The sequence below is a fragment of the Polyodon spathula genome, chromosome 5 (assembly GCF_017654505.1).
Source record: "Polyodon spathula isolate WHYD16114869_AA chromosome 5, ASM1765450v1, whole genome shotgun sequence".
NCBI classification, from domain to species: Eukaryota; Metazoa; Chordata; class Actinopteri; order Acipenseriformes; family Polyodontidae; genus Polyodon; species Polyodon spathula.
Window position 1 is genome coordinate 72455633 of NC_054538.1, and position 15023 is coordinate 72470655.

Consider the following 15023-nt stretch of genomic DNA (forward strand, 5'->3'; position numbering starts at 1 on the left):
TAATAAAAAAGTGAAGAAAATAAAAAGAAAGATAAAAGAGTAAAGAAACTACATTAAATACATTATAAGTTTTGCCAACATATAATTCGGTCTTTTGAATTAGTAAATAAAAAGAACATTGCCTGCATGTTGAGCTTTATTGCTCATCACATTATATAAACAACTGGCTTTTTTATACAAATGAAAGCAATTATAAAATGCAAATTACCGGGTATTTACTATTAAGCATGACAAAGACTACAAAGGGCTGCCTAATACCACATCTCCCAAGTTGGTACTTTGAGCAACACAGTGTGAAAATAACCCCCTTTGTTTTAGAGGATTCTAGTAAATGAGAAACAAACAAGTGAGCATATTGTTATAATACTGCAGTATGTGTGAGTATGATCTATCGGATGCTCACTAACTTTTAGTGATTTTAGACCAATTTTTCAGGTTCAAGGCCTGTTGTAAAATGGCACAGCTTTAGAAGACTGCAGTAATGCAGTTCAGAATGTTCACTTCACCTCTGTATGTATTGTAAAGCATGTTGATCATTTTGATACATGCAATGCTAGGAAGAGATTCCGCTATCATTGGGATACTAACTATTTTATTTATTTATTTATTTTCAATTTTAATATGAAATATAGTGCAGGTTACGCTTTACTAAAATTATCAGTTGAAAAGGAAGTGCACTAGAAATGATCACATGAGATCTGTGTTGCAGACAAATAATAATGTCCCATTCTACAGTAAAACACCACGAAGTTTAAAAAACAGAACAGAAAATTCATTAAACTATGTCTTCACCTAACTTTCCAGCTTAGAATGACATTCTGAATGGAATAAAAGACCCCAAACCCATGGCCCTTTGCTGTAGAAAGATTAATATGATAGTGGAATTTTTTTGTGCATTAGTCTTCTGCAGAATAACTGTGTACCTTTCACATCTCTAAGGCAGCTATTAATTGGTGACCCAAATTATTGCTAGCTGCTTTAGTTACACTAACATAACAGGCTCTAAAAATAAAGGTAAAAACAGGATAGACTTTCACATTAATGTGCAGCACCATTGATCAGCATGTTAACAAACCTGAGACAAACACTAGAATGATGTTGCTGGCAATTACAGTTCATTAGGAGGTAAGTGCTAGATTGTGTCCACTTTCAGGGTCTGTAATAGGCAAACTGAAATGTAAAGTAAGCATTGATTAGCTGGCAAGAGTCTACATTTAAAATGATCACAGACAGATTTACAATTATTAGATTTACATTTAAATAAGAGCACACAACTTTCTGCTTTGTTGCTTTTGTTAAACAACACTTGAAATTAGACTGTATCTAAAATGGAAAGTGGTGCTTTAGCACACTATAAAAACATACGTTTCTGTTATAATAAAATATATATATATATATATATATATATATATATATATATATATATATATATATATATATATATATATATATACAGAGTGTAGATCGTCCTCAATAAATTGACATTCGGTGTAAGAAACAATAATGAGATGAGAGTTCTCTCTCGGCAAGAATAAAAGTATGTTTTGATATGGATTTAACTGCCCAGTCTAGAAAAAAAAAAAAAAAAAACTTGTGTCACTAAACTTTCTACTCTGTTGGTCTTTCATGTTCTCTTCCAGGGATGATTAAACAGTGTATACATGCGAAAAGTGCTGTTTCCAGAAAGAAAGAAAAAAGGAGAATACCACATTACCTGAAACAGTCAACCCTATTACATCATCCTCACATGTTTTCTAAAAACTCTCACACGACTAAGGTTAGGTCTATAGGAAATTCTCACATGACTAACGTTTCTATAGGAATTCTAGATGTGCATGTAACTACACTGGATGATGGTGTTTTAATTCTAGGTTTGTTCCCACTATAGCAGGTCTTAAAACGTATCTTTAAATATAGTACACTTTAATTAATATTAAAGCAATATATATGTGTGTGTGTGTGTGTGTGTGTGTGTGTGTGTGTGTGTGTGTGTGTGTGTGTGTGTTCTTGTCTTTTTTTGCCTTGAATTTTAGCTGTCAGATATTTAATTATACTTAGTGCATACCAAATTTGGCACAGAGATATTTGTGTACTTGAAATTATGATTCTTCTTCATACTAATCTACAAATAAATCAGTATTCTAAACTAGTATATTTAGTTTATTATACATTCATTGTGAGGATGCTTAAACAAAATACCTTTATCAACCCATAATTTTCTGATAGCACCACATACTGTTGTGCATTCTAAACGTAGTTTCTGGCAACTAGCTGTTAATGAGACCAGCGTTTAAAGAGGCGTGATCAAGTTAGAAATACAAAGAAAATGTTCAGCAATTTAATTTTAAAGCCATTTTGCAGGATGCTTTTAAGGGACAGATGAGTTTTTGACACATTCCCCGTAGGAGGTGAGACCTAGCTGATCGGCCTCCAAGGCTGGGAAGCAAGCTTTACTTCCCCCAAGGTGAAAATGAAGAGAAGGATAGCGGATACATTTGAGAAGACTAGAAGTCACCCCGACTAACAAGGAACGCCTATGCTTTGGGAGATCGGCACGGCTGACCTCCGAGACAGAGCCACGCGCGGCAACAGGAATTCTGAAAGAGAAAATGAAATGAACATGCAAAGAGGCCAGAGAGAACACTGGCATAGGTGAAGCAAGTTGTTAATAAGGAATACAGGGTTTCCCCCCTGCTCAGGGAACATGTATGCTGGCCACAGGGGGAACAAGTGAGAAAAAACAGACATGAGAAAAGTGCAGGGTTTCCCCTGGCTCAGGGAGATACCGGCCTCTCGGAGGTGTGACCGAACTGATCGGCCTCCAAGGTAGGGGAGCATGTATGCTGTCCTCCAGGGGGAACCTAGAGTGATAGAGATATTGATAAGATAGATTTGGCTGGGATCCCCTCTGGCTCTCGGAGAAACCTTGGGCCTACGGTTGGTAAGTGATCATCACTTGCCCCCAGAGGGAGACCGTTCCACAGGTGGATTTGTGTTTTTGAGGAGGTGGGGAGGAAGGTGGAAAACGAAAAAAAACAGACAGAGAATGAGTGTTCTACCCAGGGCTTAAATAGGGAGGTTAATTGATAGATTGCTTGGTTAACTAAGGAGAAGCCCCAGCACCCGCCCCCCTGAATAACACACAATGGTTACAAATAAGAAGTAATACAAGCCAGCTCCAGCATTTTATGTTTGTCTCAGGTTACCTGCTTACAAAAAAAAGGAATATACTGTAATCAATTCTAAATGGAAACTGTGTTTTCATAAAAAATAAAAAAATAATAAAAAAAATATTTCTTATTCTGTTTTTAGTGCAACTCAGAGAGTAAAAACTGTTTTTTTACCTTTTCAAGCTGTGCATTTTGTTTGGATTTATACAAGAATTCTCCGACTGCCACAAATACTGAGAGTACGAGGCCTGCTGCCAGCACGATAAAAATTCCACCGATGTTCTGCACCCCCAGGGCGCTGGCTTCTTTGCTCTCCTCTTCGGGGCAGCCATTTCCCCTCCACCATTTCTCCTTCATCATGTGGAGTTTTCCTTCTTCCTGCAGCTGGAGAATTGCTATGGTGATCTTATCCCGGTAAGGAGACCCTGCAGTAAGACAATAACGGTAGTAGATCTTGTGAACTACTGTATCCACAGCAACATGTTTAGAAAAACAAAGTATAATGGCATGGTTTTAACCCTTTGCAGTCCATTTTTCAGCGCTTGTCAGGTCCAATTTATTTTCACATGCTGTTTAAAAGGCACTGCATGGCAAAAGGATATCAGTACTGCATCACCAGCCAAGCCCGACCCTTGTTTTCTGTATTTTTCACATACCGCTTTATAGAAGTGCAAACTGATAAATCCTCTCCTGATCACTTGTTTCATCACCAAACTATTCAATAATATGATCCAAGTCATTATTTTATTACTATAACATCTCAAAAAGCTCTGCAAATGTTCATGATATTCTCTGAGCGCTGGATGGAGAAGCAGCTATCGCCTTTGTTTGTACAAGTCCATGTTATGTTTGTGGTGCACAGGTCTATCTGTATTGCTCAGATACGCCCCTTTTTTTCCCTCTTGGTCTCAATTGGCCATTGAAAGGTTTTCTCGGCTTTTTCCAGAGAAAAAACGACTAGAGACCTGTGCTTTACGTCTTTTTAATGATCATCGGACTGGAAAGGGAAAATTGTGGTGCACTACAAACTATATCACAATACATGCCATTGGCCTAATATGCTACATTGTATGAAGTATGATAGATACAATAATGAGGTACTATTTTGTTAAAAGACAAAACTCTGTGGTGAAACACTTACCAACTATAAACCAACTATATAAGAATTTATTATCCATGAAGCATTTGAAGCATTGCAGGTAGTAGTTTAGTACTATTGTCCACATACTGTATCACGACACACAACGTTGTAATATAAGGCTGTATCACAATTCATCAATACTCAATGATGCTTTCAAAGCTCATAGTAATTATAAATACTATTCTTTAAATATTAAGGATATTCTGCCAGAGAAATCTAAACCCAGAAAAATGGGTCTGGTACAAAAGGCTGTTAATAACTGATAATCGGAAAAAGAAGCACAGGCTGGATGTCGGTCCTTTAACTATGTGCATTTCAGCAAACTGCAGTGCTCTTTCCTAGGATTACCAAAGTCAAGAGAAAAATGTCATGTCAATGGAAAAACCTTTCACATTAAGTGTAAATATTAATGTTGTGTTTTGTGTGCACAGTGAGATGGAACTCTATAAAAAAAAATCCAAGAATATGGTGCCTTTGCAAGTTTTGATAGCACATACTTACTATGATTCAATCAATAATTTCTGTTAGTCTTATATTGCAATCAATTGCATTGACTGACCTAACGTTTTAATTAATTTCTGGCTTTATTTATATAATACTGTACGTTTGGGGGACTGATCTCCGTAGGACTGCTTCCTCTTGAATTGAAATGTTTTTTAGTTTTTTTTTAACCAATTTCAGTCTGGATTTCAGGCTCAGTTTGCACGGCGGCCGTCTCTAATGTTGCTTTACTCATACACTATGAAGCGTATTCTGCTAGCTCACACCATGCTCACCCTTTTTTTTCTAAACTGGATTAATTTTCCAACATGTATAGTGTGCAACCAAGTGGAAGGCATCAGTGATTCCATTACTGTGTAGTAGCGTGGAACCAGATCTCCACAATTTTTTAAAGAGTCTCCCGATCAACTCATCCCAAAACATTATTATTATTATTTTTTAAATTAAATGGCAGGTTATAGAATCTTGTCTTATACTCGAATGAGATCTTACATGAAGCTTGTCCGTATACAACAGGGCTGATTTTATTGAATGATGTCTTGCTAATTAATAGACAACAACCACCCTCTTCGATAAATGAAGAAGCTCCAGAGTAGGGAGAAAAATATCGTTCTCGGTTAGTCAAGTCCTACAGGACACATATGGACGACGACTGGCAAAGATTAGGTTGTATAAACTTGCAGTAAGCTCACAGCAAACATCATTAACCTCATATTTCATATTATCACATAGGTCATTTTATCTTGGGATTACCAATTCAATAACAGTTTCTAGAACAAATAGCATATATTGACAAGCAATGAAAACAAGTGTTGCTTTTAAAGTTTAAAATTTCCTTGCCATTGTAAATACTAAAGTGGCAGATTAAATTTAGTACCACTGCTCAGTTTCTCTCTTTTTGTCTTTCATGCAGGTATGCATGGCCTCTTTTCAACTTTCAGGGTGTTCTGATCTGTTATATTTCACCAATAGCAAAGTCAGCCAAATCTGTGTTAGTGGTTATGTCTTGTTTCTACCTGCCTCCATCTTCCCACATAGTTGCAAAGATTTTACTAACTGTGTTTGATTAGAGCAAACTCTCAAACTCACTTACTATGCAAGGAATATTAGAATCAACACTTGTACGTGTGAGGTTTTGTAGGAGAGCCAATATAATTCATGATTGTGGATTGATTTATAGACTTTCAAAAGTATAAGTTCCGACTTAGGAACATCTTTGGACATAAATTATTTTCCTTGGACTATAAAAATCTTATTTCACACTGGATTCTTTTATTCATTTGTCAGCTCTACACAAAATACAGTAAGCTCTATCTGTAGTCATACCTAAAACCTTCAAACCTAAATTTGATTAAATATGTGAAATGCAGATGCAGCACTCAGTGTCTCTTCGTTGAATGAAAGGTCTGTGCTATCTCACTGTCTGAGTATGTAATATATTATGATCGATGGTTGCATAAGGTTAAAATGAACAATTTTAATGATGGCACTGTTCCAGTTGTTGGCTGTAAACAAACCCCCACGAGGGAATCAGAATTCCAACTGCAGAGATTCCTTTTTAATACAAGCAAATAATTAGTATATAAACCATATGCATATGCATTCTATAAAGTCTACTTTACATTAAAAAAAAAAAAAGTTTCATTTTTTAAAGTTGTATGTTTTTAAAAGTTGTATTTAAATAAATATGTACAGAGATATAGAATACACAGTTTTGCGTAACTGGGCTGTCCTTCATTTGTGATACTCCCATTCTGTATTGGGCTGTCCTTCATTCATGATACTCCCATTCTGAATTCTATAAAATCTGCATCTACATGTTATGCCTTACTTTAACACAGCTGTGTTCACATCAGCAGTATTTTTCAAAGAATCAAATAATGTCACTTGTTGCAAAAAACAGGTTGGTAAATGACAGGGAAGAAGGAGTTCATCCTCAGTCTATTCATATCATGATGTATTCAGTTTTGCTGGCCCCACCTACTATACTGTACACATAATCTCACAAATAGGGTCATGACCTTATACTAGGTATACATGTGTTCTGTGAACCGTAGTTCTTTGGTTTCATATACAACCCCATATGCCAGTGTCCAAGTAAAAGTGGTCTCATTTGCAAGATATGAGAGCCAAAATGCTGCTAAATTCACATTACTTTATAGCAGCATGGTGAATTGTGATAGTAAAATGTTTTAAAAAAAACACATAATAAAGCATGGAAGGAGGATTTTTAATAATTTTTTTTTTTTTTTGTTAGCAGTTTGAAGAAATCAACTTTTTAAAATTTTTTATTTTTACTACATATATATATATATATATATAATATATAATATATCGATAGGATATATATATATGATATATATATATTTTAAACAGAATAATTTAGATTTTCTTCAGGGTATGTGTGGATTATAGCACCAAGGCATCAATCTAATAGTCCGTTTTTTTCATTCTGGGACTGCATATTACAGACAGCTCCTTGGATTTACAGCTATAATTTGTTTTTAAGCATAATGTAAATGGAGATTAAAAACAAATGATAATTAACAGTATGGCAATTAAATAGGTCTTGATTAAATCTGGACACTTTTGCTTTTATCTTTACTCTCTTCTGCTTTAGTCTCCATGGTTGCCAAAGTGATGGAATGCTTTTATTTTTCCATTTCCAAGACGACAGAAATCAAAAGCAGGAGTGCGCTGTGACTTATACACCACTCAGGGTCCTTTCAGTCAATTGGAGTACAGCTAGCCAATCATTTCTGTATGCAGCAACAGCACAATTACAACCCAAACCATTTAAATATGCATTTAATCATACAATTATATTGCTAGAGGTTTAGTTGTAGCCATGTAGTTATACTAAAGGCAGATAAAATATAAGCCTAATACAGCACATTTCGGTTTTGTTACTGCGCTCCACTAGCTGTCAAACAGCTCATAACATCTGCCCTTTCAATAACTGCAACAGCAGAAGGAACCGTAAACTTTAATATCAAACCAATCGAGCAGGATTTGACCAGCGCAAACACTTGCTTTCCGCTCGTGTGAATCGTCTCTCAGTAACCAAGCTCTGCTCCTTGATTGTTCCATATATAATCTATAGTGATTGAGCAATCTGATTTATTAAAAGGTGTCATTTATAGTATGAGCACATATCTCTTCGGCAGGGGTCGTGGGGTTGAGCAGGAGTGTCAGTAGCCACCGCTTCAGTGATACCCATTGTCCCCTATCAACCAACCTCTCAGGCTGTCATCCCACTGAAACGCAGCTGCCACCAGTGAATTAGCAAGGATAAACGAGTCATGAGCGGAGCCAGGATGGTTCACATACACATCTGTAATGTAGTTGCTGGCATCACACACTACTTGCACATTGACAGAATAGGTCCCCTTACGATTTAGGTAGAGATGCCTATTCTGTGTTTGTGCACCAGGAAACTCATATCTCACAAGAAAACCCTGCTTTGTATTTTGTTGCAGCTCATAAGACAAGGATATGGATGAATTCTCCTGGCCACTTTATTAAAGCTGCAGGAACAGCTCGCACTGCACCTGATATAACCGACTGGCTCATGTCTGCAGTATATTGTAAAGCCATAATATTGGTGAGCTTTTTATTATGTATTTTTTGCGTATGAAAAAAAAAAGCAAATATTTTTGGCATGAAATCAAATTCCATTAACAATACATACTTCATATATTGGAACAGTATTTCTGGAGCAAAATAGGTTTTATGGACTTTACAGTAACCCACAGTATGTTGGAACAAGCCAGTGACATAAAATATTAGTTCAGTGGGTACCCTTAGGGTTATAGACTCCGCATGTCTCTTTCCAGGTCAGCCTGAAGCAGTTGGCAGATGTCAGTGATTGTTTGTGTGTTGAGGCAAAATTGCTGCATACATTGTGTGTCAGACAGGCTCAGAAAAGACTGATGACTTCTAAACATTTGTGGACGTCTCCTCCACCTCCTCTCTCTCTTTGTGTAGTCTCCTGTGTAGTTTGACCAGTATAGTAGTCGACCATGTACTTTACGTACAGTTTAGGCCTGGTTAAATGTTGAGTGTGGGGTTGTTTTATTTTTACAACAGGCTAGCTTAAAATGTAATTCGTCCTGCAAAGCTAAATATTTCTTTTCAATGACATTATGAAATTTACTCTGGGCGGTAGGTCATTTTTCATAGGCTGATATATAATTTTCCAGGGGTGACCACATTTTGCTTGACACCGGCATGCTCACTCTCTATCACCCCTCTAGCTTTCTGGTACTTCTGCATTTAGCACTACACCCCTGCATACTATGTGTAGTTGTTGGTGTGTCTGTGTACTTTGACTGTTTGGTGACTTTTGCTTTAAAATAGCATTTTGAAATCTGCCGACTTTCAGATCTGAAAAGTTGGCAGCACTGTATAGACACTGATATACCTATCTATGGTATGAAATCCGATAGACACAAGTTGCAATCACTACTTTAGGATGCATTTAAGATCTCACGAATTATAGAGTACATCTGCTTTAATCATAAAATGTAGATTTTCTAATTACTTAATTAAGGTCTAGGTTTTATAAGATTGACTATAAATGTGTGCTACAGTCAGACATCTGCTTTCTGGTATTCTCAGTTGCCTGGCTGTTCCATTTATTTTTTACTAAAAGATAATACAACAAATAATTAACATAAAAAGAAAATTGCACCACATATTTTTTTTGCAAAGCATACTCCACTCACATGTCCAACTAAATCTGTCAGAAAATATAAATATCATAAGAATTGTCCATAAATCTTATATTGACCAAATTAGACCTTACAGCCAGACTATTTCTGTCTTCCAAATGAATGTCCCCCAAAAGTCTACTTGTCTCATGAATGGACATTGCAATATCATGATTTAATAGAATTTTTGAAAAAGTACTTTGCAGTTTCCAGTTGCTTCATACATGTAGTGACTAAGTGGCAAGAGCATGTGAAAATAAAAATGCTGAGCATCTGGCCTTGTGTATTTGAAAGCTAGATGCATTTTAATTTGTCAGACAAAGTTAATGTTTGCTAATCTCTAGATTTACACACTGTAAGACATACCTGAATTTCCAACCTCAAAGAAAGACTGAATATAAGTGATAACTTATATTTATAAACTAAAATTCTCAATTTTCCATAGTCACATACAAATGCCACACAGCATATTTCAATTTATTTTTTTATGTGCTATCAAACAAATGGAGCGTAATCCATGCATTATTTAACAACAGTATAAAGTAATAGCTATAAGAGGCTAGTTATTGCATGCTAGCAGTACACAAAGTAATGCCCATTAATTGAGCTGAACTGAACCAAAGAGTCAAAATGCAGTAACCTCACCGAATGGATGCACTCAGAGTGCAGTTTATCTTATTAGCTGTGTTGTTAGCTATTTCCTGTGTTTTTCATTTAAAGGCTACCTGCAATTAACAATTATCCAAAACAACCAAAGGAATAATGTATACAATGGTAACAACACATGTAAAGGTGCTGTAATGAATAAAAAATTAAACCCCATTGTAGCTGGTTTCTGCAGACCAAAACCAAATTACATATAGAAACTAGGGCTGTCAAGTGATTAAAAAAAAGAATCGCGACCAATCGTGAGATTAAAACAAAATAAATCTCAATTAATCTTGGCTTTAATTGCATATTTAATTGATACAATTACTGCATCCATCTTATTTAAATGTGTTTTATTACAGTTGCTCTTGTAATGTTGGAATGTTTTTTTATTGTTTTGGTTAGGTTACAGTATTTGCACTGTTCACATTATTTTATTAATGTTAGTAGTGTAAAAAGTTAAAAGTAAAAGTAAAATTAGTTTTGCACTGTGCAGCTAATGCTACTGTAGCTTTAATTGTAAGACCTTACGCATGGTGACATGTCTGCTGAACTGTGGGCAGTTTGGTGGTGTCTTGGGACGAGGGGGAGAAATCATTATGCTGCTATCATGTATTATGCACTTTCCACTGTATTTAGTGTACTATTTTATGTATTATGCTACTATCATGTATTATGCACTTTCCACTGTATTTAGTGCACTATTTTATGTATTATGCTACTATCATGTATTATGCACTTTCCACTGTATTTAGTGTACTATTTTATGTATTATGCTACTATCATGTATTATGCACTTTCCACTGTATTTAATGTATTATGCTTTTTTTGTTTGTTTTTAATATATAACTGTTTATTATGTATTATGCACTTCTCTGTATTTGAAGTATTATAGATTTGTGTTGTTACTGCATCTTGTAAAGTGCTTGTGATGGTGGTCCACTATGAAAGGCGCTATATAAAATAACAATTGATTGATTGATTACCACAGGGTACTTTGAGCAAGTTTCATTGAGCTCTGTATTCTAATGCTGTAAATAAAAGCAACAAACCTGTGCCAAGGAAATAAAGAATATTGAACTGAGCAATCATTACCACAGGGTACTCTGTGCAAGTTTCATTGATCTCTGTATTCTATTGCTGTAATTAAGAGCACCTGTGCCAAGGAAATAAAGAATAGTGAACTGAGGAATCTTATTTGGATATTGTTCATTTACTTCACGAGCCTGACGGCTCCTCTAAAGAGAACACATATACTTTACCGCCCTACATTATTATTATTATTATTATTATTATTATTATTATTATTATTATTTATTATTATTATTATTATTGTTGTTATACAATTGTTTTTTTTTTTTCAGAAAGTCAGCCATTTAAGCATTTAACAGCCCAAGTTGATTGTTTTGTGGTATTAATTTAATTTCAAGTTTTTTCGAGCATGTCACGGTTACATTTATGTACCTCAGCATGACAGGTCAACTTTTTCTTTTCTTCAGTTTTGGGAAAGTTGCTCTTATGAATTAATCCAGCTTTGTTTTGTAACCATTCATAAATTGTCAGTTCAAAAGTGATGTTTTCAGTATTTTCCATGACAGCAGGTATTTTGACAGGTGTTTTCTTTGAACATAAGAACATAAGAACATAAGAAAGTTTACAAACGAGAGGAGGCCATTCGGCCTATCTTGCTCGTTTGGTTGTTAGTAACTTATTGATCCCAGAATCTCATCAAGCAGCTTCTTGAAGGATCCCAGGGTGTCAGCTTCAACAACATTACTGGGGAGTTGATTCCAGACCCTCACAATTCTCTATGTAAAAAAGTGCCTTCTATTTTCTGTTCTGAATGCCCCTTTGTCTAATCTCCATTTGTGACCCCTGGTCCTTGTTTCTTTTTTCAGGCTGAAAAAGTCCCTTGGGTCAACACTGTCAATACCTTTGAGAATTTTGAATGCTTGAATTAGGTCGCCACGTAGTCGTCTTTGTTCAAGACTGAACAGATTCAATTCTTTTAGCCTGTCTGCATATGACATGCCTTTTAAGCCCGGAATAATTCTGGTCGCTCTTCTTTGCACTCTTTCTAGAGCAGCAATATCTTTTTTATAGCGAGGTGACCAGAACTGCACACAATATTCAAGATGAGGTCTTACTAGTGCATTGTACAGTTTTAACATTACTTCCCATGATTTAAATTCAACACTTTTCACAATGTATCCGAGCATCTTGTTAGCCTTTTTTATAGCTTCCCCACATTGTCTAGATGAAGACATTTGAGTCAACAAAAACTCCTAGGTCTTTTTCATAGATTCCTTCTCCAATTTCAGTATCTCCCATATGATATTTATAATGTACATTTTTATTTCCTGCGTGCAGTACCTTACACTTTTCTCTATTAAATGTAATTTGCCATGTGTCTGCCCAGTTCTGAATCTTGTCTAGATAATTTTGAATGACCTTTGCTGCTGCAACAGTGTTTGCCACTCCTCCTACTTTTGTGTCTTCTGCACATTTAACAAGTTTGCTTACTATATCAGAATCTAAATCATTAATGTAGATTAGGAATAGCAGAGGACCTAATACTGATCCCTGTGGTACACCGCTGGTTACCACACTCCATTCTGAGGTTTTTCCTCTAATCAGTACTTTCTGTTTTTACATGTTAACCACTCCCTAATCCATGTACATGCGTTTCCTTGAATTTCAACTGCATTCAGTTTGAGAATTAATCTTTTGTGCGGGACTTTGTCAAAAGCTTTCTGGAAATCTAAATAAACCATGTCATATGCTTCATATGCGTTTTCATATGCGTTTTGTGTGGCGCAGTGATACGTGGTTAGCACAGGTGCTTTGATTTGTCTTAGCTCCTAAGTAGTTCCTAATCATGACTTTGTGCTAGATATTGTAACAACTTGAAACATTGATAGACCAATCAGCATGCAGCGTTCTAACACTCTGCTTTTATAATGAACCTTGTTACACACAGTGGAAGCACAGGATGCTACCCCTATGCCTTTTAGAGGCTTACAACATTAACGAAACTGCAACCCAAAGCTTAAAATTATGAATCAGACCCCTTAATGATGTTTAGTTTATGTGTAAATACTCCTGGAGTCACAGATGTTCCTAGAGCCTTTTTCAGCGTATGAATCAATAACCTGCTGCACTTGGGTTGCAGTTGAGGAATGTATTTTGGTGACTTAACTATAAGTAGGTTCCAAATTACTCAGGACATTCCAAGATTGCATATATATATATATATATATATATATATATATATATATATATATATATATATATATATATATATATATATATATATATAGAAAAGATTAAGCTGTGTGCTATATATGATGATCCACAAATATGGCCTGGTGCATACATGAAAGTAAATTATCTGTGCAAATAACTAATTGCATTTGGTTGTCACCATTCCTTTTTTTTATTTTCATTAATAGTTATTAATGTAGAAAGTTAAAAAGTCTGACATATGACATACCCATGGGAGTACCGACTCCATACGCCTTGGAATCTATAAGGCCACCAATCTGTGTGAGGTTACAGTTCCGTTGTGTAACAAACTCAATGGTCGTTGACTCCATTAAGAAGGCATAATCAGAGGTGAGCACACGCTGGATCCCTTCTTCATTGTTCTTCACAAGCACAGAATGTTTTCGGCTGTTCATGAATTCCCACATCTTGTCATATGTTGAGATTTTTGATTTCTGTGAGAAAAAATTAATAAAACATTGTTACAGTTTATTTGAACTTATACGAAGTTGTGTAAAGTCCTCATTTATTGAAAAGTTTAGAGCAACTTCAATTAACAGCAGGAATAGGTGTAACCAGTCACAATACAAAGGCCTAAGATATTTAAAAGGTTTGCAAAAAAAAAAAAAAACATTGAAAATACTATAGCTGCACTGTATGTATAAATCTAGTGTGTTTTAGTACATAAGCACAGATATATTTTATTTACATATATTGTATCATAAAACAACAGAGGAACTGAGCAAAATGATAAATCTAAACTCATGTAAATCTGTGCTGGGGTTTTACACCCCAAGAAACATGAATAGAAATATTAGGCACAACACTGCACAGTCTGTCTTTAAACCCAAATGTGGGTTTACATACAGTACAATCTAGTGTTAAAGTTAACTTTCCCTGCTGTTTCTGTGCAAGGACAACTTATATTGCTTCTTATATATTGGTAAAGCTTATGTACCGCTGTTCAAATAATTAAGTCCTGTACTTTAAGGACAGCAAGTTTAAGTAAAATGTTGTAAAATAGTAAAACATATATGTTCTATAAATAAATGTATTGTCCTTGCTGACATAAGATGTGTCAGTAAGACATTCTAAAATGCAGTTTTTTACAAAAAAAAAAAAAAAGTATTTTTACAAAAATACAAGCTTGGTCTGATTTAAACTTTATATCATTGACACACATGCACGAAGAGAAAGCCCAAACTGCTTCTAAGACTAGTGCTTAAGAGAACGGCAAGAAGAAATTACTGCAGATGTCTTCTGCCTGCTTCTATTAGTACTCACATATTTCTCACAGCAAGACTTATACACATACACTAGAAAATTACCCTCATTCAAATACAAGACAAGCTTTCATTTCTATCTAGACTTGAACAGAAGTTAGGTTCATTTACATGCAATTATATTATTTATTTTCAAATGTCATTAAAATCAAGTAAAAAGAAATCTGTAGATTCAACATTGATTTTCTGATAAATATGATAACAGAAGACGTGTATTCAAAGTTGTAAGTACAAACACCAGCACCTGTGTTACTATTCAGTACAGACACTTAACTTTAGGTTAATGTTAAATACCAAAATGAAT

At 35.2% G+C, this 15023-nt stretch overlaps 1 protein-coding gene across 1 annotated transcript in view; it reads right to left on the reverse strand.

Moving 5' to 3' along the window:
- Positions 1 to 15023, reverse strand: part of LOC121316280 (glutamate receptor ionotropic, kainate 2-like) — a 182444-nt gene that overhangs the window by 4197 nt on the left and 163224 nt on the right. Inside the window, exons 14-15 of the mRNA XM_041251260.1 lie at positions 13666 to 13891; positions 3345 to 3595 (exon numbers count right to left, since the gene is read on the reverse strand). Of these exons, the coding sequence (XP_041107194.1) occupies positions 3345 to 3595; positions 13666 to 13891 (477 nt within the window). The remainder of the gene's footprint in view (positions 1 to 3344; positions 3596 to 13665; positions 13892 to 15023) is intronic.